The sequence below is a fragment of the Ipomoea nil genome, unplaced genomic scaffold (genome assembly GCF_001879475.1).
Source record: "Ipomoea nil cultivar Tokyo-kokei standard unplaced genomic scaffold, Asagao_1.1 scaffold1834, whole genome shotgun sequence".
NCBI lineage: Eukaryota > Viridiplantae > Streptophyta > Magnoliopsida > Solanales > Convolvulaceae > Ipomoea > Ipomoea nil.
In genome coordinates, this window is record NW_017618262.1 from 1,231,602 (window position 1) to 1,258,212 (window position 26,611).

The 26,611-nt window shown below is 36.1% G+C and overlaps 3 protein-coding genes across 3 annotated transcripts; 2 read left to right on the plus strand and 1 right to left on the minus strand.

Annotated features, from left to right (window-relative positions):
- The first annotated feature begins 2,254 nt into the window (after positions 1-2,254).
- On the plus strand, positions 2,255-4,198 carry LOC109192756 (lysM domain receptor-like kinase 4). The gene has a single exon (XM_019343458.1). The coding sequence runs from the start codon at positions 2,294-2,296 to the stop codon at positions 4,151-4,153; it is 1,860 nt and encodes a 619-aa protein (XP_019199003.1). The 5' UTR covers positions 2,255-2,293; the 3' UTR covers positions 4,154-4,198.
- A 1,401-nt stretch (positions 4,199-5,599) lies between these two features.
- LOC109192966 (dnaJ homolog subfamily C member 8) lies at positions 5,600-11,892 on the plus strand. Its single transcript, XM_019343694.1, has 9 exons — positions 5,600-5,787; positions 7,782-7,872; positions 7,957-8,017; positions 8,733-8,810; positions 9,067-9,140; positions 10,026-10,139; positions 10,224-10,331; positions 11,483-11,521; positions 11,659-11,892. The coding sequence occupies exons 1-9, from the start codon at positions 5,663-5,665 to the stop codon at positions 11,743-11,745; spliced, it is 777 nt and encodes a 258-aa protein (XP_019199239.1). The 5' UTR covers positions 5,600-5,662; the 3' UTR covers positions 11,746-11,892.
- A 164-nt stretch (positions 11,893-12,056) lies between these two features.
- LOC109192964 (serine/threonine-protein phosphatase BSL3-like) lies at positions 12,057-25,501 on the minus strand. The gene is made up of 21 exons (XM_019343692.1): positions 24,610-25,501; positions 24,022-24,082; positions 23,824-23,902; positions 23,659-23,738; positions 23,418-23,512; positions 23,234-23,333; positions 22,466-22,535; positions 22,260-22,361; positions 22,094-22,175; positions 21,805-21,984; positions 20,777-21,044; positions 20,449-20,686; positions 20,179-20,349; positions 19,120-19,358; positions 18,704-18,788; positions 18,524-18,622; positions 18,248-18,447; positions 18,041-18,116; positions 13,106-13,241; positions 12,856-12,995; positions 12,057-12,758 (listed from the first exon to the last, which is right to left on the minus strand). The coding sequence occupies exons 1-21, from the start codon at positions 25,025-25,027 to the stop codon at positions 12,675-12,677; spliced, it is 3,003 nt and encodes a 1,000-aa protein (XP_019199237.1). The 5' UTR covers positions 25,028-25,501; the 3' UTR covers positions 12,057-12,674.
- Positions 25,502-26,611: the final 1,110 nt, after the last annotated feature.

Genomic DNA, 26,611 nt, shown 5'->3' on the forward strand with positions numbered 1-26,611 from the left:
ACGATCGAAATCTGATCGGAGTGTATTGCTGTATGGTTTGGCGCTGCTAAATGGAGAGGAAGGAGAAATCTTGTAAAATTATAATTTTATCCCGACGTTTGACAGTCAACAAACAGTCAAATTAATACAGAGGACTAAATTGGGTAAGAATTGTATAGTTGAGGACTAAATTGGGTAATAATTGTATAGTTGAGGACTAAATTGGGTAAGAATTGTATAGTTGAAGACTTAATTGAGTAAAAGTTACATAGTTGAGGACTTAATTGAGTAAGAATGGTAGTTGAGGACCAAATTAGTAATTATGGCATAGTTGAGGGACCATTTTGGGTATTAACTCATAAGTATATTACAATAAGGTTAATTAGAAATATTTGAGTTTAGTTAGGAATATACTATTTACACTAAACATTTTGGTACACAATAAGTATTAATTCCTAAAATATTTATAAACAACGTAATGTCCCTATAGAAAAGCATACTCATAGGACACAACATAACAACAACAACAACAAACCAGTTTTTCAAAAAAAAAAAAAAAAAAAAAAAAAAAAAAAAAAAAAAGAAGAAGAAGAAGAAGCTAATGTGACAATGCTAAGTGCCAACACTTAAAATGCCATCAAAATGCCATTTAAAATGCTTATTAGCTAGAAGAGGAAGTTTCATTTACGAAATTACCTAATTATCTTGGGGTTTGACATTCAATAAATGGAAAGTGTAACATAAAATCTAATGTGACAATGTCACTAAAATCATAGTAATATATGTGATTAAATTAAAAGTTGAAGAGTAAAGATGACAATTTTACAACAATCATTTCATTAAAAGTAAATTAATTTACTCCAGAGTTAATACTTAATATAGTGCTCGACTATAGTGGGTTTACTCAATTTAGTCCTAAATGACTTTTTGTGTTCAATTTAGTTATCGACTTTGATGGTTTTACACAATTTAGTCCTTTGTTAAAAATTATGTTAGTTGACTGTTAGAAATAAGATCCTAAAGGTAATTTCTCATCCTTCATCCATTTGGGATGATTCCTTCTTCTCCCCTTTATTAAGATCCACACACAAATATAAATGATTCCTTCTTCTTCCCCTTATTTATTTATTTAGGGTTGAAGTTGGTTTAGAGATGGAGATCTCCATTTATCTCTGTGTGGGTCTTAATAAGAGAAAGGAGAAGGAATCATCCCAAATGGGATGAAGGATGAGAAATTACCATTATGACCCTATTTATATCAGTCAATTAACATAATTTTTAACAAAAGACTAAATTGTGTAAAACCATCAAAGTTGATGACTAAATTGAGCACAAAAAATAATTTAGGACGAAATTAAATAAAATCACTATAGTCGATGACTATATTGTGCATTAACTGATTTATTCCTTAAACCAAACGGTTTTGCACCATATAGTAATAAGGTTGCTTAATTCATGAACAAACAATAAGCTTAAGGGGGGAGGGGGTAATACTTGTAAAATAAAATAAAATCCTAATCAAATGGTGCAAGTTTTAAAATATAGACACTACATTAGAAAATTGTGATACTCATAGAAAATGTGCTAATTTTGACCTCAGAATATTTTGATGTTGTTGGGAGCTTATGAGAAAGTATTTAATGATAGAAAGTTAATGAAGGTGTTTGGTAAATTAAATATTGTTAGTTGATTGGGTTAGTACGCTTATTAGTTGATAACATTAGTTAATTGTAAAAAAGGTATTTGGTAAATTAGTCATTAACTAATAGCTGATTACATGAAAAATGACATTTTCAAAAGGCTGATTGAATACGTTACTTTGAACAATTTTTTAAATTTTAGTATTTTAGAGCAATAAACTGTTACGAAAAATTAATTAATCAAATACTCATATTGATTGTTTAACCAAATCAAACAATTAATAATGATCAAATAAGTCAAAATTGACTACTAAACTAATTATGTTACTAAACCTGGCCAATATAAAAAAAATCCAATCTCTTTGCTTGCCTTAATACAGCCAACACTTGGAAACAAAACTAAACCGGCCGGCTTTGGACACTAACGCTGTCTCTACATCGTTACACCAAACAAACTCTGTCCCTTTGCTACCAAACCATACATTTGTGCCCACAAAAACACCAAAATAAGACACTCACCCCTTACATCACCCCGGCCGGCCTTTGACTATTATCCCAAACCAAGTCCTCTAAGCACACCATTATCCCAGCAAAGCAAAGTTGAAGAAGAACCAACAGGCATTGCATTTTTTTTTTTTACCAGGATGCGCGAAACCTGAATTCGCGAACGAACCATGATGTTTGGATGGCTGTTAGTTTGGATGTTCAGCGTGTACTCAAGCTATGCCCAGCAATACTATGATTCAACACTATGTTCTGACACCTCAGTCTATCCAGGTACGAGGTATACCTGCAATTCTAGCCGGGGGTTTTCGTGCCCGACATTCTTGGTTTACAGAGCTAGCCATGATGTTCGAACCATATCCACTATCTCTTCCTTGTTTAATATCCCCCCTGCAGAGCTCCTGTCTCCCAGGAACAACGTCACGTCAGGTTCCGAGATCCTTGAACCGGGCAGAGAAGTCCTTATCCCGGTTCAGTGTTCTTGCTCGGGCGGATTCTTTAGTGCAAATTTTAGCTACACACCCCTGGAAAACACTACATTCGGGAGCATTGCTTGCGAGGTTTTTGAAGGTTTAGTGAAACCCGTGACGCTTGCTGAGGAAAACCCGTCCAAGGTTTCTTGGGACAAAGATTCACTAGGGTCGGGGACTAAGGTTGTCGTGCCATTAAAATGTGCATGTCCTTATAAGTCTTGGGGGCTTAAGTATCTTGTCACGTACCCTATAGTTTCAGGGGACGATGCAGATTTATTGAGCAAAAAGTTCAGAATTCCTATCAAAGAAATATGGGACATTAACAGTTTAAGTTTCAAGGATACAATCTATCCAAACACAACCATTCTCCTACCTCTCAAATCTGAACCGTCCATTAATTTCAGCGTTTCCAATTCTGAACCTCCCTCTCCAGGGTTTCTCCAGACATCACCAGTGGAAAAACCAGGCAGAAACCTGAGACTTAAGAAACTATACATTTCAGGGTCAGTCATAGGTTTTTGTCTCCTCGTCGCCACGCTAGTTTCGTGTTCTTTATACCTGAGGACTTTAAGGAAATTCAGGGCTGCCAGGGCTCAATCTTCAATCCGGAGAACTACATCATTTTCGACCCCGAGAAGCTCCCCGAAATCGGGGCCAATGGCGAGAAGCTCGACGAATTCATGCCTGTCGCCTGATCTTCTAGCGGGGCTGAAATACTCTCTGTGCAACTACACAGCAGAAGAGCTGAAGAACGCCACGAGAGGCTTCGACGAAGATGCTAAGGTGAGCGAGAGCGTGTATAGAGGGTGGGTTGATAACTCACAAGTGCTAATAAAGCAGATGAGATTTGAGGGCACAAGGCAAATCATTGATGTCCATTCAAGGATCAACCATGTTAACATTGTGAGGCTGCAGGGGGTGTGCTATGGCGAAAACGATTTCTCCTCGTGTTTCCTCGTGTTTGAATTCCCTGCAAATGGGAGCCTGAGAGAGTGCTTGTCGAACCCCCCGGCTTCCCTCAGGTGGCACGGGAGGACTCAGATCGCCTTCGATATAGCCACCGGGCTTCATTACCTGCACTTCTGCACAATCCCTCCTTATACTCACATGAATGTTAACACCAAGAACATTTTCTTGACTCAGAACTGGAGGGCTAAGCTGACCGTTTTTGCAGCCGTGCCATCACCTTCATCAGGGGGGAGTATGGGGAGCCTAGGGGGGTGGGTTTTGCCGGAACATCTTGTTTATGGGTCTGAGGAGTTGGATAAGGGTGATATTTTCGCCTTCGGGGTGGTTTTGCTTGAGCTTTTGTCAGGCAAAGATGATGGGGATGGGAGGTTGGTGAGAGATTCCATTATGTTTGTGGGAGGAGGAGGAGGTAGTGAAGGGGGGTGTTTTGAGCAGCTTAGGAATTTCATGGATCCAAACTTGAAGGAAGATTATCCTCTTGCAGAGGCTTTGTGTTTAGCTGTTTTAGCTAAAGCTTGTATTGAGGATGACCCCAGGCATAGGCCTTCCATGGATGATATTATCAAAATTCTTGCCAGAATGGTCTGAGGTACAACAAGAATAACAAAACTCAGATCCAGTTTTCAGGTTCAAATGCCATTGGCTGAGTACTAGTAGTTATTCAGAAGTGATGTTCTAAGACTTGAATAGCATTTATTTTCAGCCACTTTATTTATCAATCAAACATTTTCAATACAATTTGATTTATTTGTTATTGAAATGTTTTACACCAAACTAATACTCTGCACTACACTAATCCTAACTCCACAAGACCTTTCACCTAGAGAGGTAAATTGCAAGTCAATTGAGCATTTTCTCCATATACATGTTCTCAGTGGAATTCGAATCGAACCTCCACATTGCTGCCTCCCGTCATGACCTTTAAGTCAAACTATGAACCAACTACATTAAGGCCCGAGCTCCTCTTTCATTTTATATTTTGCTGAAGTTGTGTGAAACTAATCCGAATTTTTTTTTTTAAACATGGTCAATTAGCAATTGCTTATTAATTGTCTCTATATATTGAGTTTTAAGTTTTTGAAAATGAAAGATAATTACATAAATTTTGGTCACATCGAGTCAACAAAATGAGAAAAGAAAAATTGCCAAGCCCTTTATAAGTTACTTGAGGCTCTGTTTGGCGTAATTTATTTTAGAGTTTATAATTTATTTTAAGTTACATTTATTTAGAATTATCCAAATCATTTTCCTTGACAACATAACTAAGAAAAATTATACCGTGATTCCGTGAACTATGATTTACATTACATGGTGAATCACTAATATATATATATATATATATATATATATATATATATATATTCATTTTTAGTATACTACATACTTTCAAGTAGTGCACTAAAAATACTAACTAAAAATAAGCTTACAATATACTAAAAATAACATGTATGGAAATATAATGAATTATTAATAATATAATAAAAAATCTATAATACATTTACATAACTAAATCACCTTTTAAATAACGCAAATTATTCTGTGAACTTGGATTCACCTTGCAATGTGGACTTGGATCTAAATGTTCACAATTTACATACTAAATGTTTATAATTTTGCTTTTAAAAATTTAAAATTTGTGTACTACGAACACACAATGTTAACATATATGTAATTGATTACCTTGTTTTGTATTCACAAGTTCCTTTCAAATACTGCAGTTACACAATATTAACAGATCAGGATTTGATGACCATGTATTGTATTCATACATTCTCTTCTACAGTTATTATGTGTTTTGAATTAGAAACACAATTTATATTTTACAATTGCATAATTCCAATATTGAAAATACACAATTTATACGTCGTCAGGGTCCACCTTGCAAGGTGGACATGGTCCATGTATAACAACTCTCTAAATAATATGAAGGCCTTCTATTGGACAGATTTTGGTCCAGTTAATTGGGCCTTGCCTGTTACTTATACCTTCCTGAAGGCCCAGAAATTGGGCCTATACAAAATACTTTTCGTTTTCGGGGTGGTTTGCCAGACAGCTGACGTACAGGGGCTAGAGAGCTGAACCCAAAATCCCGACGGGATGGGAGACAACGGCGCTGCCACCACCGCAACTCCACGGCCAACCACCTCCACCGACGAAGATGCGCTTCTCAAGCAATTCTTCGCCGAAGTCAGTGAGGTTGAGCGCGACAACGAAGTCAATAGGTTCCTTTCTTCTTTTCACGTACATATCGTATTAATTTCTTGCTCGCGTCTCTGCAAATTATTGCTTCTACCTCTGTTTGGTAAGCTCATGTTCGGATATGTATTGGAGTGTGTTACAATTGTACGCCAATGAAATGAATTGATAAACACACATGTTTAGAGCCTGAAACAGATTTCTTCTAGATGCTGAAAAAGAAAACAGTGTTTTACGGAGTAATTAATTTATGAAATTGAAGAGGAAAAGGTTGATAAATTGATATTAGGTTAGTGAAAATTGCGTTATTCTGTAATTTCACTACTCTTGTTTAAGTAGTTTCTACAAATTTATGGATGCTTTTGTCTGATGAATGAAGTTTTAACTACAGCCATAATAGGGTTAGAGAGGTATCTTACCCTGCTGCTGGCTGGCAATCAAATAAACATAACCAATGTTCAAAAAAAAAAAAAAAACCATATTCTCCCATAATTTAAATAATGCTAAATGTATATTTTCATATTGAGTAATTCAAAATCATTGTTCATTTTCCTAAATAATAATAATAATAATAATAATAATAATAATAATAATGATGTTAGATATAAACATAGTCTAACATTCAATTGAATATAAAGTCTACGAGAAACCTGACCTTGTAGCGGAAGTAGTATTAGAGATCACAATACTCCAGCCATAGTTGATGTCTTCTTGTTGTGTTACCTCTTGAACGGTATAACGTTAGCCGTTTTGTCTCATACTTGACTCAGAACCTTATATATAAGATATACTGGAAAATCCAACAAATAATAGTAATAATTAATGCTTATCCTAATTTTATAGTCAATGTACTTTTTTTTTTTTTTTCTTCTAAATTTTAACAAATTAGATATATCTCTGGTATAAAATTCTATGTCATTAACTATACTAAGCAAAGTTATCAAGGCGGACTTTCTAGGCGAGATACAACCAACTTGCCTAGTCAACTAGGCGACCGCCTAGGCGATGAGTATTAAATAAATAAAATATATACATATATATTGAAAATATCTTGTCTTGGGCAACCTATTTACTTCAAGTTGCCTTTAGTAGATGAATAGTTTTTCCTAGAATAATGAGAAGTTTAGTATTTATTGTATATTGGAAATATCTTGTCTTGGGAAGCCTTTTTGAACCCTATTTACTTCAAGTCATCTTTGAGAAGATGAATAGTTTTTCCTAGAGTAGTGAGAAGTCTAGTATTTATTGATAACATGTCAGGGTGAGGTAGTGGGCTTTGCTCGGAACAGGAGGACGACGCCGGAGCTCGAACCGTGCCGCCATCGGAGCCTCCATGCGCCGCTGCTCCGACGCCACGCGCCGGCGTGTGAGGCAGATTCCGGCGTCTTCTCCGGCTAAAAATTACACCGGTCAACTCGCCTTAGTGTGTAGGTTCTGCCCATGTATGTCTTGTGGGGTTTTGGGTTGTATTTTGCACTTAGGCGAGGCGAGCGGACTAGGCGCAAGGCCGTGACCGCCCAGACGCCTAGGCGACGCCTTGATAACCCTGATACCAAGTCATTGTTTGTACCTTGATAATTGTGCCAAAGTTAAAGAACACATTCTCTCTACTCTAGAAATGGAAAACTACTTGGGACTTTCAAAATCTTGGCTCTGTTAATTGTCAGTCGCCCAATTTTAGATCAGGCATATTAAAATATTAAGGGTGCTGTACCCAAAAACAATTACCATTAATACATAATACTTTGAAGTTAATGAGTTCTCTTCAAAAGTTATGTTCTCATAGTCATGGTTATTTGCTGCCTGCTTGTTTCTTTCAGTAGAATGATCTACATGAATTTCATCTTTCTTTTCCATTTACCTATTTCAATTAGAATAAGGGCAGGGTTTTGCTTATCCATTTATACAGAATACCAACTCCTTTGACCATTCATGCATATATATCTCTTTTTTGTCTGTTGATTTTAAAATACAATTCTGCATTGAATCATTGACTATCTATGTTACTATCATTTTGCAGGATACTTTCATGCTTTAAATTAAATCCATTTGAATATCTTAACCTATCATTTGATTCATCCCTAGAAGAAGTAAAAAGACAATACCGCAAGGTTTGTACCTTGAGGAACTCAAAGTAATATTTGTCTAATTCATTTATAATTGACCTAATGTACTTATGTAACTTATATGTGTAGTTATCTTTGCTTGTTCACCCGGATAAATGCAAGCATCCACAAGCAAAGGAAGCTTTTGGTGGTAAGAAATGTGTTTTTTCCCACTCATTTCATAAAATTGTAATTGTGAGTCTTTTTTTAGTGCAAGGAGCTCTTCAATTTACTCACCTTGTGATCATGTGATTTCATTCTATTTTTTTGATGGGTAATGAGCATATTGACATTTTGGAACTTGTGTTTCCTTGTATGTCATTCATAGACTTCCTTACCTCCATAAAAATATTCAATTTGGATCATGTATCTTCAGCTACTGTCATGTTAGTTATTGCATGAAATGTGAAAGCCTTGTCCACAGTTTTTTCTTTTGCAACCTCTTGAGTTATAACAGGGGTAACTTACATCTAAAGGATTAAATTCCTTGACTTGTAGTACATAATATTATTGAGGCATATTTATTAAATCTGTGCTAATGAACCAAAATGGAAGTGGAGAAATGGTTGACTTTCCGGGTGTCATCATTTGATGTTTGTGGAAGGTTATGGTCCTATGGATTATAAGTATTTCATTACGGAGTATAACACTTCTAGTATCATATAGCATGCAAACTTGCTATATTCTGAGTACCATTTTTAATGTGATATAGTCTGAGAAATTAGAACTCGTCAAAATAAATAAAAGGAGCCTGAGGAATTAGTAAAAAGCACAGGTGATCTTTTGTTTAATATTTGGCTCACTACTATGGTGCTTAAGTGGACTAGCACAAGTCCTCAATTGTTCTTTTGTTGTGTACTTTGCAGCTTTAGCAAAAGCCCAACAATTATTACTTGATCCACAAGAGAGGGATTATGTTCTGAACCAGGTTAATGCTGCAAAAGGTTTGTTGCACCCCATGTTCCTTACATGTTGATTGCAATACTTATTTTTCTTTCATCTTTATTTCTTTTAGCCTTCTTTTTTGCCTCATTTAAGATGGGTGTCAAAGAAACTGATGTATTTTCTACTTATTGTATTTTCTGTGATGAGGAGAGGAGAGGGGTGTTGGGTGTCCTACTTGGTTTTCTTATAAATCTTCCTACTTCTATTTTGTGCCAAATCTTCTTACTGAAAATACTGCCTTTCGTATGAGTGCAGAGGAACTAAAATCAAAGTGGAAGAAGCAGGTTAAGAAAGATACAGCTTCTAAGTTGAAGTCATTAGTTTCTGAGGTAACAGTTATATTTAATCACCCCCCTGCCTGCTGTTGGCTATTTGGTATATCCTTCTTTTTTATTTGTTATGAAGTATTAACTGAGTTGGAACAGTGGTCTATGAAGCGGTTGGGTGCCCTTGGTGACTTTCCTCTGTTTTACTTGTTACTGCTCAAATTCTCTCCATGGCTGGCAAGCTTTTTAGGAGTTTAGAGAATTTTTTTTTTTTTTTAAATAAATATAAAAAACATAATCATTCTAGTTTCTTGGAAATTTTTTGGCTATACCATTCTAGTCTTGTATGAGTAAATTAGTGGGTTATTCAGGCTGTTTGTGGCTCAAATTAGAGCTTGAAAATGGTTTAAGTTAAGCTTGGTATCTGGCAGAGCTTCAGGATGGTTGATGTAGCTACTCTCCTGAGTGAATCACTAGAATTCATATTCTGTGGAAAAGGTCATGTTATTACAAATTCCAGTAGCATTGTATTAATTCTCTAATAAACTGTAGGTAATAGGATTATATAGCTCTTATTGTAGCTACTTGTGTTCTTGCTCCTCTGGCAAACACAAAGTGAGGATGGAGCTATTGGGAACTTAAATTACTAAGAACATCATTGAAACACAACTCCAAGGCAATTTGTATATATTGTATTCCATTTATATTTTCCTTTTCCTATAATGAGCATGTGGTACCACAACTTGAGATGCTTTGCATGCTTGTATGTATTATTTAATCATCATATGCTCTCTTAATGCTTACAGATTGCTCTTCTATCTGCTACTTATAATTATCCTATGAAAGACCCCTGTAAAGAAATTGGGTTTAAGACCATGATGTAATTTGGAATGCTTATATGGATATTCAGCTCTGAATATAAGTTCAATTACTTGTCAAACATGCTAGGGAAAGTTTGAACAAGAATATGAACAATCAGAAGAATTCCAGCAACAGCTAAAGTTGAAGGTTCGAGAAATATTAACCGAACAAGAATGGCGGAGAAGGAAAATGCAGATGAGGGTATATTACTAATCTGCTATCTAGCTGTTCATATTTGATCTTTATACTTTCACCTGAATATTCTTTCTTGTGACTACTTTGTAGATTTCTGAGGAGGAAGGTCGTTTGAAGAAGGATGAGGAAGAACAGAAAGAGATGTGGAAAAGGAAGCGTGAGCATGAGGAACAGTGGGAAGGGACAAGGGAGAAGAGGGTTAGTCTGCCATATATTATTTATTAATTTTATTGTTTTAGTTATTGACAAATTTATTAAGGGAATAATGGATTATTGTCTTTCCACCTAATATTATTAGCCTTTAAAGGAAATTTCTTTTATGTTCTGATTTAACATGGAGATACTGACATATCAAATAGAAAATAGAAAACAAGTTTCATGACTCTTCACTTGCTGTTGGAAGCCCAAGGGGTGGATACCTTTCCAAGAAACTTTTCAAATTTATCCCATATTTCTGCACAAAAACTAGGAATTAGTAGGGTAATATGAATTATAGAATCTTAATTCAAGGATTTGGGAAAGTTTTGAAGGAAGTGTGTCTTGTAAATGTTTTAAATCACTTAGGTGTCTTCGTTTAAGTTTAATTTTAGAATCTTTCGAGGACAAGAAGTTTGTGGTCTTTCTTTCTATCGAACAGGGCAACTCTCTAGGTGCTTGTCAATGAGCTTAAATCTGCTAAGGCTTTGAAGGTTTGGATCTTCAGCTTTGCAAAGGGGTTGAAAGGCTCATCTAAGCTAAAATTTGTTTCCTTTCTTCACTGTCTTTCCAGTTTCCAGAGGACACTATTTGTTTCCTTTCTTCACTGTCTTTCTAGTTTCCAGAGGACACTTTGTCCTCACGAAATAGCACCTTCACCTTTATTTCTCTTGTAATTATTGTTTTCCATAATCTGATTTCTGATTTTTTTTTTTTTAAACCCAAAGGTTCATCTTAGGTAAGACAACATAATATAGTATGTATCCCAAGTATTTCAAGACTGGAGGAGACCTTTGAAGAACATTAGTGAGACACAGTAAATCATCTCAGGAATTAGATGCCATGTAGATTCGATGTTATGGTTTTCAGTTCACTGCCTGTGGCTTTTTATATTCTGAGCACATTTGTGCTGCATCCATATTTCCATTCCCAAAGGTTGTGGTTGATATTGCATTTACATCTTAGGTTAGGTATAAAGATCATACAATTTGAAAAGACTCTTACTAGGTTTATTTTATTTGCATATTGGCTCTGATGAACTCTTGACAGCAGTATATATTATTATTATTATTATTATTATTATTATTATTATTATTTTAAAATAATAGTCCAGTGAAAGATGGGTTGTCCTCTGACTGTTTCTTTGTCACCAGGTGTCCAGTTGGAGAGATTTTATGAAAGGTGGGAAGAAGGTAAGATGAATTTGATAGATAGCGGTGTTGTATCATTTGAGTTATATGGGATGTGTGTAGGTTTGTTGCACCCATGTTTTACTAAGCAAGATGATGAAAATGTCTATATTTGAGTTGTTTGTTTTTGTATTTGGCAGGTGAAGAAAGGGGAGATCCGGCCTCCAAAGCTCAAAACTGAAGATCCCAACAAATCCTACGTTCAACGACCAGTGAAGCGAGGTTAAAGGTTCATGTACCAATTAATTGGATGTACTATGATGATTATAACTGAGAAAACTCTTTCATCCGAGTTTGAGAAAGCTCTAGCTAGAGTTGATGACTTTGATATATTTGTGTCAGTATACGAATATGTACACTGCTTGCTTTTGGCCTTTAATTACACTTAAAAAAGTATTAACCAATCACAATCATAATCATAATCTCACCCTCGGTGATTGCCAATTTTCCACGTGTTGTACTTGAATTTATAGCAAATGAAATTAATCGCGGGCAACAAACACAAATAAACTCATCATTCATCCTTTCTCGCATTATCTTAAAAAAGAAAGAAAGCTATTGTTATCTTCACACTGATGTTTGTACAAAAGGTAAAAAACAAATTACACTAAGGAACCCCCTCTATGATACAAATGATGCCCACCGAGACTCGCTCTACATTGTATGTAAGGACCTTAAATTCTCCTTTCAGCAGAAACAAAAATAATACACCTAAACTGGGAATATGAAAATTTTGAGACTAGAGGGCCAAAACCAAAACCAAAAGAGAAAAAAATAACAAAAAAAAAAACAAAACTCAAAAACTGGCACTAAGCACCAAATTAGAGAATGACCACACTTTTAACACTTCTAATCTGCCTGTGACAAATGTACAAGGGGAAACCGTCCCCGAGAACCCTCAATTGCTTCCATCATGATGAATACACAATCTGGCTAATCGTTGTGACCAGAATATTTCTGGTTGGAACTCGGAAGGCCTGTCTAATCCACGAATGACATCAAGTGCCTCAAAGCCTTTAGAATCTCATAGAAGGTGCACATCCCCAAGGCATTCTCCCAATGACATCATGCTAAGTACAGATCGCTAGAAATCCCCAGTGTTAGCATCAGCATCGGCCTGGAAGAAGTATAGCAAAACAATCTGGGACTAAATAATCTAAATCCAAGCAAGAGAACCTCGATCATTAGTGACTTGAGGACGACCTCTAGTTGGTGTAGGTGGCCGGTTAGCATTAAGCTCCTATTCCCATAGCAAAATGACAAAAAAACAAGATAAGCTATACATTGAGAAGAGATGCAACTTAAAGATCAATTAAATTTTAGGCCCATAATGACACCTGCATCCATGTGTCTTCAATATGCCGCTCAGGTGATGTTTCTGGAGATGAAATGGCGGGAGGCAGTGGATGAATTAGTTTTGGAACAACAACAAGATCTCTACCCAATACCAAGATTGCACCGGCATTATTAGCAGTACCTGCAGTAAGATGATTTTACTCATAAAAAATAAGAGTTCTGCGCCAGGTAAAGACCAAGTCAAAACAGCATTGAGCCCACCAACAACCTAAGTGTGGGGAGAGGACATACCACAATAATTGGTGGCCGAGAATAGAGTAATTAAATGCCCCTGTGCAAATCGTTCAAAGCCATCCATCACGCATTCATGCGCTCTAACTATCAATTGAAGATCATTGTTGTTGCAAAATTCCATCACACGATCAGGCTGCAAATGAAAAAATAATAGTTAAAATGAGTTATAACATGACTGCTAGAGAAAAAGACACCAAATGCAGCAGATATGTTCCATTATTTAACAAACAAACAAACCAGATCCACAAAGTATACTTTGGTGCCTGTCAAACACCAGCAGCAAGCCTGTCTCATAATGAGGCTACAAATGTGCAAATAGTGATATTCTTGGTCAAAATTTGTCAAAAAGTCAATTGCCTGAACTTTATCCATGAACAGGTCTAAAATACAGAAAAGACAAACTGACAGACAACATAATCCACAATTGACCAACTTACTGTAAGGTAGATATTGGTGCCCAAGTGCTCTACAACACACTTTGAAGAGAGAAAATATAGAAATTTAGGAAAAAGGTCAAAGTAGCCATCAAACTACACACAGAAATCACTGGAATTAAAAAAGTGCAATTATCCCCCGAACAAGCTAAACTTGTGCAATTATACCTAGATGACCTGTTCTCTCGATTAAATAGAAGGTCACCTGCTTATGTGGATTTTTTTTTTAACAATTTTATATTAGTTTTTAACAAATTAATGGTCCATGTCAACTCTTCTCTATTTTCTATTAACAAAAGTGGTGTTTAAAACAATATTTTTAATTTGAAATAGAATCCAAAAAAAAATTCTTTCTAACCAACTAATATGAAAATCAAACGAAAATGAAATTTAAAGAAAAAAAATACAGTGGTTTGCCCAAGCTCCATCTCCCAGATCTGGGAGACGAGCTTCATCTCCAACCAAATTTGGGAGACGAGCTTTTTTCTCCAATCTGGGCAACATGCTCCGTCTCCAAGTCCATCTCAAAGATCTGGGAGACGAGCACAATTTCTACTCTCAAGTTGACAGTGCTGATGTTGCTGACATGGACAGTTGCTAAACAAATTACTAAAACAAATTGCAAGTGTAGAGTTAATGAATCTTTAGCAATTAGAGAGAGAAAAAAAAACATAGTGGCATTTTTGTAAATAACTCAATTTACAATGCAACTATCAACACAATAGAGTGCAACTAAGCAAAGTTACAGATTGTATTTGTTCAATGCACTTAAATATATGACGGGTTCCCTCTATGGTGTTGTTAGTTGCACTCTATAGTGTTATTAATTGCACTTTAAAGTTCAAGTTATTTGCAAAAATGCCACCGCATTTTTTTCCTTCCCCCTTACTTTAAAGCCATTAGATCTTCCCAAATTGATGGCTAATCGTTCCTAGTTCTCTCCTACGGCAGTGTTTTTATTTGATCCAAATCCTCTCTCTCTCTATATATATATATATATATATATATATATACACACACACACACACTCCCTATGTCCCGAAATATCTGTCTCACTTGCTTTTAGAATGCATTTTAAGATAGTTAAAAAAAGTTAACTCACTTTCCATTTATGCCCTTGTACTTTCTGACAATTTTGCTACGTTTCTTCATCTTTCTTCATCTCATCTGTAGGCATTTCTTCAACAAATACTCCATAACTTCTTTGTCTTCTATTCTTTATACACTCAGTAATTATACAAAAATAAAGAACTTAATACTTCTAAAAATCATCTCTACATTTTCCTTGGTTATAAGAAGAGATAGAAAAACAGAGACTAATGATGTTTACAAATCTGAAGGATGGAGAGGATTGCTGCTGTTGAGCTGCAAATGTCGACAGCAACGAGGGTTACCGCCACAATCATGGGAGCATATGTAGGCGGCGGCGGCGTTACATTGGAAGCCACTAGTTGCAGAATAGATGGATGGGTATTTCAGAGAGATATAAAATTATGACGTGTCACGAAATTGATTGGAGATTGGGATGGTGGCAAACAGATTTAAGAGATGTGAAAGGAAGAGTAGGAATGGTTGTTGAGGCCCCATGTTGCCCATAGTTGTTTCTTAGATTTGGAAATGAAGAGCCAGAGGGAAGAAAAATGTACACCATATTTGTTCTTCCAACTAGACACGGTTCTTGAGGATATTAGTAGCAAATTTGGTTTGAGTGGATGACAACTATTAGGTATTAATGAGTATGGAGCAATTGTGGTAATTGAAAGGGTGAAGTGGTGAAATAAAAATATAATGATGTTTATTCTTGGAAAGTGGACAATATTTTGGGACGGACAAAAAAGGAAAGTAAGATAGGTAAAATGAGAGGGAGGAATACACACACACACACTTTAAAGTTTTTAATATTTATGAAACTCGCTACATGTTTTTTCTTCATTTTTCAACTATTACATCTACTAGATGGACAACCTAGATTTGTCAACACTTCTCACCCAGTGAGTGGTTCTCATAAGAGCCAAGACCAATATATATATATATATATATATATATATATATATATATATATATATATATATATATATATATATATATAGATTATTTATTTTTAAAATGTCACATAGAGTAACTGGCAAAACAGGTCATTTAGGTGCAATTGAATAATTTTAGTTTGTTCGGGGGTTAATGGTACTTTTTTTCAATTTTGTGGCCTAATTGCATTTCTATATGTAGTTCAATAGCTAATTGACTCTTCTTCCTAGAAATTTATGCACCACATTTGTAAAATTCCATGGAGTGCTTGCTAGGGGTGAGCAAGGATATGCTCCAATCTGCCTAAGGCGCACCCATCCACTCAAAGTGGATGGGATACGGATCCATTTAATGAAAGTCTACCACTAGTGGATTGGATGTGGATGTGACTTTTCAAAATCCACTATATCAAATCTGCTCCACTTAGGCTTCAGGTGCAGAGATGGGGTTTAATCTTAGCTATTGATCTAATCAAAATCAACAGCCCATATTGAACACAGATAACGCGGTGGCAATTTGGTCATTTTGCATCAAGGTCAGATTTAAGGTGCGTGGTTTTCCTTCTTAAGATGCGTGGTTTGTGTGCTTAAGGTGCATGATTTGTGTTCTGTGCTTAAGGTGCGTCGGTCTAAAGCTTTAGGTGCATGGTTTTCCTTCTTAAGGTGCGTGGTTTGTGTGCTTAAGGTGTGCCAGTTACTGAAACTCAAGGTGCGTCAGCCTAAAGCTTTAGGTGCTTTGTTTTCCTTCTTAAGGTGCTTTGTTTTCCTTCTTAAGGTGCTTTGTTTCTTCTTTAACTAAGGACGCACGTTTTTTTTTCTTTTCAAATTTTCGTTAATTTGAGCCGTTGATCTAGATTAGATCAACGGTTCATATCTCACCCCATTTTTTACCTGGGAGTATCTCCGCACTTGAACCGCTCCCTATATATATACCTAAAGCCCAGCGGGTAGTCCATTGTTGAGTATCCTATGACAGGTGTAGCCCAAATCTAAAATTATAATTCAATTTTAATTTTTTAACTTTTCTACACTTAGCATAAGGTTTTACGTCTCTCTTTCTCAATTGTCATTTTCGACTTTCCGCCTCTTCATTCTTCAGGTTAGATTTGTCTTTCTTCACGGCATTACAATCACAAGTTCAACACTACGTCAAAGATGAATGAAGATTAGTAATATAGACTTTTTTGTATTTTAAATAAATTATTTGTATTTTAAAATTCGATATTTAATTTTAAATTTTGAATGCTTGAAATCTTGTATTGTAATTTATTTTATTGTTTAAGCTTAAAAAATGCCCTCCTATCCGCATCCAATCCGTCAAATCCGCTATATTAGCTGATCGGATTGGATCGGAATAGCACCCCTAGCGGATGTGGATGCGGATGGAATTTTTCAAATCCACCCCAATATGTTCCAGGCTCACCCCTAGATGCAAATCCATTTAATGGAAATCTGCTACTAGTGGATTGGATGTGGATGTGACTTCTCAAAATCCAGTATATCCAATCCGCTCCACTAATCTGCCATATACTCCGTGTATATATATATGTACCTAAGCCTAGTAGTCCACTATTGAGTATCCCTATTGCAGGTGTATTTCAAATATAAAAGTATAATTATAATTCAATTATAAATTTTAACTTTTCTATGCTTAGCATGGGGTTTTAGGTTTCTCTTTCTCAACTGTAACTTCCGACGTTCCACCTTCATTCTTCAAGTCAAATTGTTATTCTTCATGGAGTCACAATCACAAATTAAGCACTGCGTTGAAGATGAATGAAGATTTGGAAATGAAGGAGATTTGCAATTTATATATATTTTTTTTATTTTAAATTAATTATTTATATTTTAAAATTGGATATTTGTTTTTTTTTTTTTTTCAAATGGGATGCTTGAAAGTTTGTGATTTTGATTTTTTAATGCTAGAAATCTTGTATTATAATTTATTTTTTATAAACTTAAAATTCGCCAACCCATCCGTCAAATCCACTATTAACGGATCAAATTGGATTGGATCTGCACCCCTAGTGGATGTGGATGCGGATGGAATTTTTAAAATCCACCTTTAGCGGATTGGATGTGAATTCACTCCAATCCACTATAAACGGATCATATTGAACTAGATCCACACCCCTAGCGGATGTGGATGCGGATGGAATTTTTAAAATCCGCCTTTAGCGGATTGGATATGAATTCAGCCCAAATCCGCTCCAACCCACTCCGCGCTCATTTTCTCATCACTGATTCACTATTCATCATTTTTGTATAATGCATTCAACCATCAACACATTCCCTCCTCTCCATTTTCCTTTGATCTTCTCTCACATGACAATCATCAAATTAATATCTTTTTTAAAAAAATTAAAAGGAAGAAGAAGCGAGCAGATTCAATAACTCCATCACAGGCATTTTCAGTTTTCTATTTAACCCAATCATGTCTGAAGGTACTGAGGATGAATAAAAGGAACACTCACCCCAAAAGTAACCAATCCAGGACCTCTAGCATTAGGACGCAAACCTTCAACACTATCATTTTCTGTTGGGTCAGACCTGAAAGCATAGATTTACATATGTAGATATCATTTTCTTTTGGATAAGAGACCTGAATGCATGTATTTACATATGGGTTTTATAGGAAAAAAAAAATAGAATGATAATTGGACAAAGACAAACACACTAACCACAACAGGTCCATGAGCACAATTGAACCTGCTTCCATGGTAATAGGGCGCTGAATATTCTCAATTTGTTCAAGATGATTGATTGATCTTCCAATACCGCCATGCATACAGATAATTTTATTCTCAATCAATGCCGCCAACGGAAGCCAGTTAAACAGTCTGTTAATACGATGCCAAGCCCAGATTCCATCTCTCTCACCCTGTTTCATAGTCCTAATCACAATCAGTGTCTTGGACAGCAGAAAATACAAGTCTAAACTCAAAATGATAGCATACCATTCGTTCAATGCACTCAATTCGAAAGCCAAAAAGTGCATTAATATCTGCAGCTTCATGGTTCCCACGAATTAAGTGAACATTGTGCGGATACTCCACCTAAAAAAGAAATGAAGTTTTTGAATTAGAATCAATTAGTGATGGGGGTGAAACATAGGAATTGCACACAAGGACAGGTACCTTCAAAGCCATTAGAAGAGTTATGGTCTCCAAACTATGCTGGCCACGATCAACATAATCTCCTAGGAAGAGATAATCGATATATCTGATGGTAATTTTATAAAAATTAGCTCCAGAAATTTTCCCTTGGTTAACCTCCTTGCATAGAGAGAGATTAAGAGGCTACTACACAGTTGTATTAAACCAGTATAAAACAGAAACACAGTATAATGAATCTGAAACTTTGCAAACTAATATACTAAATTCATACAATTGCAATACATGAAATTGAAAACTAAAGCTCACTGATGCTATAAAAGACTAATTAACAACAATAATAAAGAATTGTGAAATCATCAAACTGAGCAGTTCAAGAACCTTCTCAGCATTATAGTACATAAAAATAGAAAAATAGAAAAAAAAAAAAGGGCACATACGATATATCTCCAGCAGTTGAAGGGGATCCATACTCATCAAAGAGACGCATGAGATCCCCAAATTGCCCATGCAAGTCACCAAATATCTTAATAGGAGCCTTGAGTTGAAGAACAGTAGGTTCACTTGAAAATATTCTTTCTGCAGTGTCACAAAGATCAGCTATCTCGTTGCAGTCCAAGAAAAATTGCCGTCGCACAGGTGGCTTCCATCCACGAGGTTTTAGAAGATGGGCAATGACCTGAGACAATGTAAGCAAGTAAATAAGCAACTGTTTAACATTTAAAGCATCATTTATAAAGAGGGAACATGACCACTGCATACAGGAGCAAAAGATAATCCATTTATGAAATTACCAATTAAGCAAAGAAACATCTCAAAACAATCTTTCAAAGGTAAACATTAAACTAAATACTCCATCCGTCCCATTTTGTAAAGGGCAGTTATGCTTGACACAGTTTTTAAAGAAACAAATAAGATGTGATATTATTTCCAAATTTACCCTTCAAAATATAACCACCTAGTCAAAACAATTTAAAAAGTTAAAAGGTGCTAAGGGTAAAATGGAAAAAGAAAAAAGTTAGTGGTGTTTAAATTGAAAGTGGCCATTGTTTTGGGATGATATAATAAGGAAAGTAGGACAAATAAAATTGACAGAGCTAGTACATTTAACAGCAAGGATAATTCATGAGAAGAAATACAAAATAAGCAAAGAAATGTTGAATTGAAACAAACTGTGGAAATGAAATAAGAAAACACAATAAAAAGCCGCAAACACAATTGTATATATCCAAAATTGTAACTTTTTGGTATATCAAAAATATTCAAAATCCTAATAGAAACTAGTTATTTTCATCCGAACTAGGCATTCTTAGATAAATCATGTACGTCACAAGCAACAACTACATAATAGCATCTAATAAGCCAACCACCTACAAGATAAAAAGGAAAACTTTTCAATTAACCCAGCTCAAGCTCAACCTCATCAGCCACACCTGAAGAATCTACAACCTAAACCACATTCATTTACCATCCTGCACGCATGAAGGCAATTGTCATACCTTTTTGGGAATACTGTTGATAGACATTTGTCTATCTAAAAGTTTTCTTGCTGCTGTTGCATTTTCTGGAGTACCATAACTGACTCGTCTGCCTTCATTTTCGAATTGATCAATAGAGAGCTGTCTAACCATACCTCCTAGAGCTCCACCGGTCTCTGCAGCAATAACTACCTGTTGCATTGAAGGTATAACACCTGTCAATATGATGTCAGAACTGAGTCATGAAACCAACAAAACTAAATAATAGTTTCAGGAAACTGGCAAACACACAGCACGGTGATGTAGTCGAACTCCAGGTGGAGCAGAATTGCTTGCCAAGGAAGGTTCAAGCTTGACTAAACTTGATGCCTGTTTTCCACTAGGAGTTGCATCTGCTCCACGATCCCTATCAGGCAGTTCAACTTCTCCATTAACTTGTCGAGCTTTTGCTGCAGCTAATGTGGCACTAATAGCCTCTGCTTCTGCGGCAGAGGCTTCAACTAAATACTCAACACCTTTGCTCAATCTCCTGTGCAGAAATACAAATTTAGGTTTAAGAGGAACCAAAAAACAAATTCAGAATAAACTCAAGGAAAACCACACATTTAGCTTAGCTCACCGATTTCCTTGAAGCATAGCATTTTCAGTGCTTATATCAGTATACATATCACCATTTACTGGGGGAGCAACAGGATTTCCAAGAACAACTGCCCCATCATTAACTGTTTCAGAAACTGCTTGTCTCATTCTTTCATCAACAAATCCATACCTCCCTTGCATTCTCCCTTGTGGTACATTTGCAGCTGCAGCAGCTGCATGAGAAGCAGCACTTGTTGTTTCAGCAGCAGCCAAATCTTCAGCAACAAGCAAGTCATCCAGCAATACACCTGAAAGATATTCACTGGGTCAGATTATTGTCTTAGTTAACATCAGAATGCAATTAAGTAATTTCACAACTCTTGAGAAAATTGCATCACTTCACACAGGGAAAAAAAAAAAAAAAAAAAAAAAAAAAAAAAAAAAAAAAAAAAAAAAAAAAACCATCTTAAGAAATATGTTTACCATATCAATGACAAAATTTCAAATTTGCAGGCATAAATCACTACCAAATTACATGTGTGCAAAGCCTAACAAGAACTAACTGAACTTCAGAACAAAATTGATTTCTTTCATCTACAAATATCATAAAAGCTTCCTCAAAACTAACAACTTCCCACAAATATCCATGCAGAACATTTTGTTCCAACTTCATATGGCTATATGAGAAGCCTAAAATATTGCCACTAACACACCTGTCAAACTGATGGTTTCATGAATTTAACAAATCATTCAGGATATTTAAAAAGTGCTCCCTTGTTATTTCATTTTTTAAGTACAGCCTATTTTTGGGACAATTCTGAAGCATCTGCCCCAAAACCTATATCAATCAATCTAGGGTAGACGGCTTTTCCGGACTCTATTACAAACTGAAGTCGGTACTTTTAATCAATTTCAATTGATTTCTTTAATTTAAGATTCTTAATGAATAGATCCACTGTTCTTCTGCATAGATAGAAGTTATCAGTCTAAGAGAGTGGTCCCCCCACAAATGAGATACGGAGTATATATTAAAATAAGTCTGTTTGACTATGCACCCATTATTCTTACCACCACGTAGACCACCATAAATAAAGATCAAATCACCCACAGCAGCAGCAGCATGCCTACAACGCCTTGTCAACTCAACAGCTGCATCTCCACCTGCTGCATCAGCGCTGAATTTACCAGTTCTTGGGCTTGTAACAACAGACTTTGTATCACACCACACCCCAGCTGCAGTATCCAAAACTGGAAAAAGGAAATACATATGTTTTCAATAGGTAACATTAATCTGGTTAAAACTTAAAAGAAGTCTTTCTTAAAGAAATCTGTGGTAGAAAGTAAGTAGAGACAATACCAGCCACACTGGAGGAGTCTTCCACCATACGTCCACCGCCCAGTGCTCCTCCAGATACATGGAGCCTTGCATTAACAAAGACCTACAATTCAAACATATAACTTAAACTTCCAGACGGAATAAAAAATCACACATATAGTACAGATTTAACACTCAAATAACTTACTGCAGCATGTTGATATCTAGGAGATGGTGACACACCCGGAGCAATAGCCCACTCCCACCGACCATCTCTATGTTTAGCAAGTCCATATGCACTTGCTAGTGGCTGCAAACCATCAATATGATCACATAGAAGAGAAACACACAAAGCATTGCCCGTGAAATTATTAGCATGCATATGGGGAAGGAAAGTAAGAAAAAAATACTTACCACACTATTAGCATCCCTCCCTCCACAAAGTAGTAGAAGACCATCAGAGCGTGCACTTGCAGTTGCATACCTGGGCAGAGATCAATGGATAGATGAGGGAAGAAATAAACAAAGCCTGCTCAGTTTTCATTAAAGCTTTGCACAACCAGGCAACCAGCAGAATATTTTGAAGGGAGATATTAAAATTGATGTGGATATCAAAACTTGCATAACTCAGTTTGACTATGGAAACGAACATTTTTATGAAATCATGTGAATTATTTTTAAAATCAGAGGCATAAGGTGTGGCATATTATGTATGGTGGTGCTAAAAACAAGAATTTCAGCGCCGGAACTATTATACTCAGTCATCCATAGTCAAAGGAAACTATGTTAAAAAGGAAAGAATTAGAAAGAGATACCACCTTATATGGCCAAAAGGATTAGAAGAGATTTTTTTCTGGCATGGAACTATTATACTCAGTCATCCATAGTCAGATCTAAGGCTGAATTTCATCTCTCTTTTTCATGTTCATTTCGGTTTTGTTAAATTCAAATGCAATTTTTAATTGTGAAGATTGAGAGAAAAAAAAAAAGAAAAAAAAAAAAAAGCCCTTCTTTCCTTATATGCTACTAAAGCTGAAATTGCATTATTTAACACATATTGCACACAAAATATGCATACAAATCCCATTAAGCACGTTATTAATGACTAAGAAAATTACACAATGTACAAAGAGAAGTATGCTTAGAATTACAAATCTGAATGGTGAAAATGAAGAGAATTACATGCATGGAGGTGGACCTTCACCCTCAGGTTCCAATTTACGCCACTCATATGGCTTGGCTGCTGTATCCAAGGCCCAAACATCTGCTAAAGGTCGTTTCCCTGAAAAGTTGCATGCACCATACTATCAGATCACAAAGTTATGTGTAAGTTCAAGGCAACAGAGAAACATTTTAATAAACCTACCATCATTTCCACCAATTGCCATTAGATATCTTTGCCCTACCAAAGCCATGACATGTCCATAACGAGGGCCTGGCCCAGGGCCTTGGACAACAACTCTAAAAAATGATGTCACAATTTTAGTGAGTTAAAACACAACTTGTCTGCACATGTGTGTCAATCTTGACACAGACTTGTGCATGTTTATGAGAGTAATAGGCACAGGTATTTGTATGAGATTAACATGCACATTAAAAAATCAAACCTATGCCATCGTGGCCGTTGTTGTGTAAGGTCTAGGACATGAAGATCCTCAGCGGACAAACCAGCAGGACCAATTCCACCCTGTAATAATAAGGAAAGACCATCACCACTATCCAAAACACATTTCAGATATCATGCCACCTCTATGCTAACAGTAAATACCAACCTGAATAACCACCATTGTACCAACAGCAGTAGCTACATGGGCTGCCCTTGGCGTGGGTGGCTCTCCGATTGGAGCAATTCTAAGGAGATAATTAGTGGGGGAAAAAAAAAACATTCTCAGCTATGAGAAAAAACAATCACATGGGAAGCCACAGAATTGATTTGACATAGAAGTACTACTATCAATCAAAAGGGTTACCTAGTCCATTTATTAGTCAATACATCGTAACAGTGGATATCAGCCGTAGCCCCAGCCAACCCTGTAAACAGATAGAGCCTTCAAGATCAACTAAACAGGAAAATAAAATAAATTCATCACCCTGTTAATGTATCAAGCATGCATTACATGGACTACAGGGTTAGTACAAGGAGAAAAATGTGCCTCATTAAAGATGGACAAATTTCTTATTTAGAGACTGATGAATTCCACATGAACTAAAGTTCATCATTTACCATGTTCAGACAACAAAATGGTATTTTCCCAGCCCCTACAATGTTCACTCTACACCCCAGAGGATGATTTATTGATATTTGAGGGTGTCCAATAAATGCTACTGAAGTTAGTTGAATTCCAAGTGGAAATGCTACCTTTATTTACTTATAAAATGGTGTACTCCATGACAGGTGCAGAATGCGTGTTTAAACATGTATACAGGTACCACTACTCTGATAAGAAACTTATATGAAGTATCCAATTCAAGTTTTACATTACCATATGCCAAGAGGGGGAAAAAAAAAAAGTGATCCCAATTTCAAATTAAAAAAGGAAAACAATAAGGAGGCATACGAATTCCAGCACTTCCGGCAGATGAAGGAGTCCCTGTGGCTGCAGAATTTCCCTCAAGTGCAGTGGCACCACCAAATAGAATTAGCCGAGGACCAATGTATCCAGGAGTGCCTTCCTCTCCGACAGCCGGGACAGCCGTTAGTGTGTGGCCACACCTTGGTCCTGGGCCATCGTCCTTCTTCTCCAGAATAGGGTGCACCACCGAGTACGTTGGAGCGCACCTTGGCCCCACAACCGGACCAATACTGTTCTGCTGCTGAGGCTGAGTCGAAGGTGGCGACTGCTGCTGCTGTAGAGCCGGAGAACTCTGCTCCGGAGATTCTCCAGCCGATGGCTCGACGCTTGACTGCTCGGAACTCGGCCCGTTATTCTTCTGATCCTGATCGGACTCCGACGTCATGGTCGAATCAACGTCCATCTTTCTCAACCTGAACCCGTAATATCCAAAACTTCCTTATAAGATCGGTGCTCCAATTCTTATCAATTCGCATTTCCGAACAACATTTCCAATCCAATTCAAGCTCCAACAGCGCACAAATTTAAAATTCCCAAACCCTAGCTCAGATCCTCTGATTCCAAACACAGGAAAGAGTACATACATAAATATACGCCAATAATAATAATTAATTTCTCCCTGAATTCTCCAAGAAAATTAAAACCCTAGAAGAGAGAAAACAAAATCTTTTTTTTCTTTTCGTTAGTCGTTTCTCTCTCCGAAAAGCTTTTCAATTCTAAAGGCGGTCGAAGGTATACACACAGGGACAAGGAGGCCAAAAACACCACCAGCACCAGTGTTTCCAATCTCCTCTTTCTCTCTCCGCCAATCCAAAACTTTCTCTCTCTCTAAAAACATTTCATATCCATCTCTTTCCACGGGCCCATTCCCTCTCTCTCTCTCTCTCTACACCTATACACGAATGTACGTACTCTTCTTTCTATGTACAAATAATACTCCGTAGCATATCTATCTATCTCTCTCTATACTAGATTGAAGGGTCGGGTCGGAGGACTGTCCGAAGCTCCCGACTTTTTATTGATTATTCCTCCGAAAACTACGGAGAATATTGGTATGGTTAATTTCCCAAAAAGACTTACCATCAGGGACGGAGCCAAAATTGCTTAGTGCGGGGCCAATTATGATTAAAATACTAAATCTAATACATTGATATCCAGTTAACATATTTTAAAATAATCATTATTATATTACAAATTTAATAAAGTTTAGAATAAATCATTTATAATTGAATCTATATTAAATTATTTTGTAATGTGTTTTTCAATGCACATTGCTTTGTACGGTTGAAAGAATGAAAACATTCACGCGTGTTTTAAAAGACTATTGATTATTTCTTGAAAACTACCATCTTCGCAACATAACATAATAGCAATTGTTTTCTCAAATACATATACTACACAATTTTTACATTATTATGTATGTTAAATTAAATACAAAATTTATCACATAACCACAAATTTGCATAATTAACCAAACAAATGCACCTTGATATCTAATATTTAGAATCAAACAAAATCACTATTTAAAATAAACAATAGAATATGAAACAAAAATGAACCAAACATGTAGTTATAAACAAAAAGAAAAAACAAAAATTAACTTGAAAAATATGCATAGATTTTAATGACGAATTGTCTTGTTATAGCGTATATACCGCATATAAGTATGGTTCTAGAGAGAAAAACTAGTAGATAGGTTAAATGAGGTTTAATTTGAATGTGAGTCAATAATATAGGGAATACATAATTTGAAATGGGAGAGAATTGGAGAAGATGAAGAAGTTTATAACTTAGCTTGTAGCATTAATTTAAGTAGGAGGGGGGCCAAATATTTTGAAGGAACAACAAAATTTTGATATTCTATATAATATTATATATAATACTAAAAAAAAAAAAAATTGGAGGGGGGCCAAGGCCCCCCATAGCATGCCTTTGCTCCGTCACTGGTTACCATGCATCACTGCACAATTATTTTTTATGTTTAAAA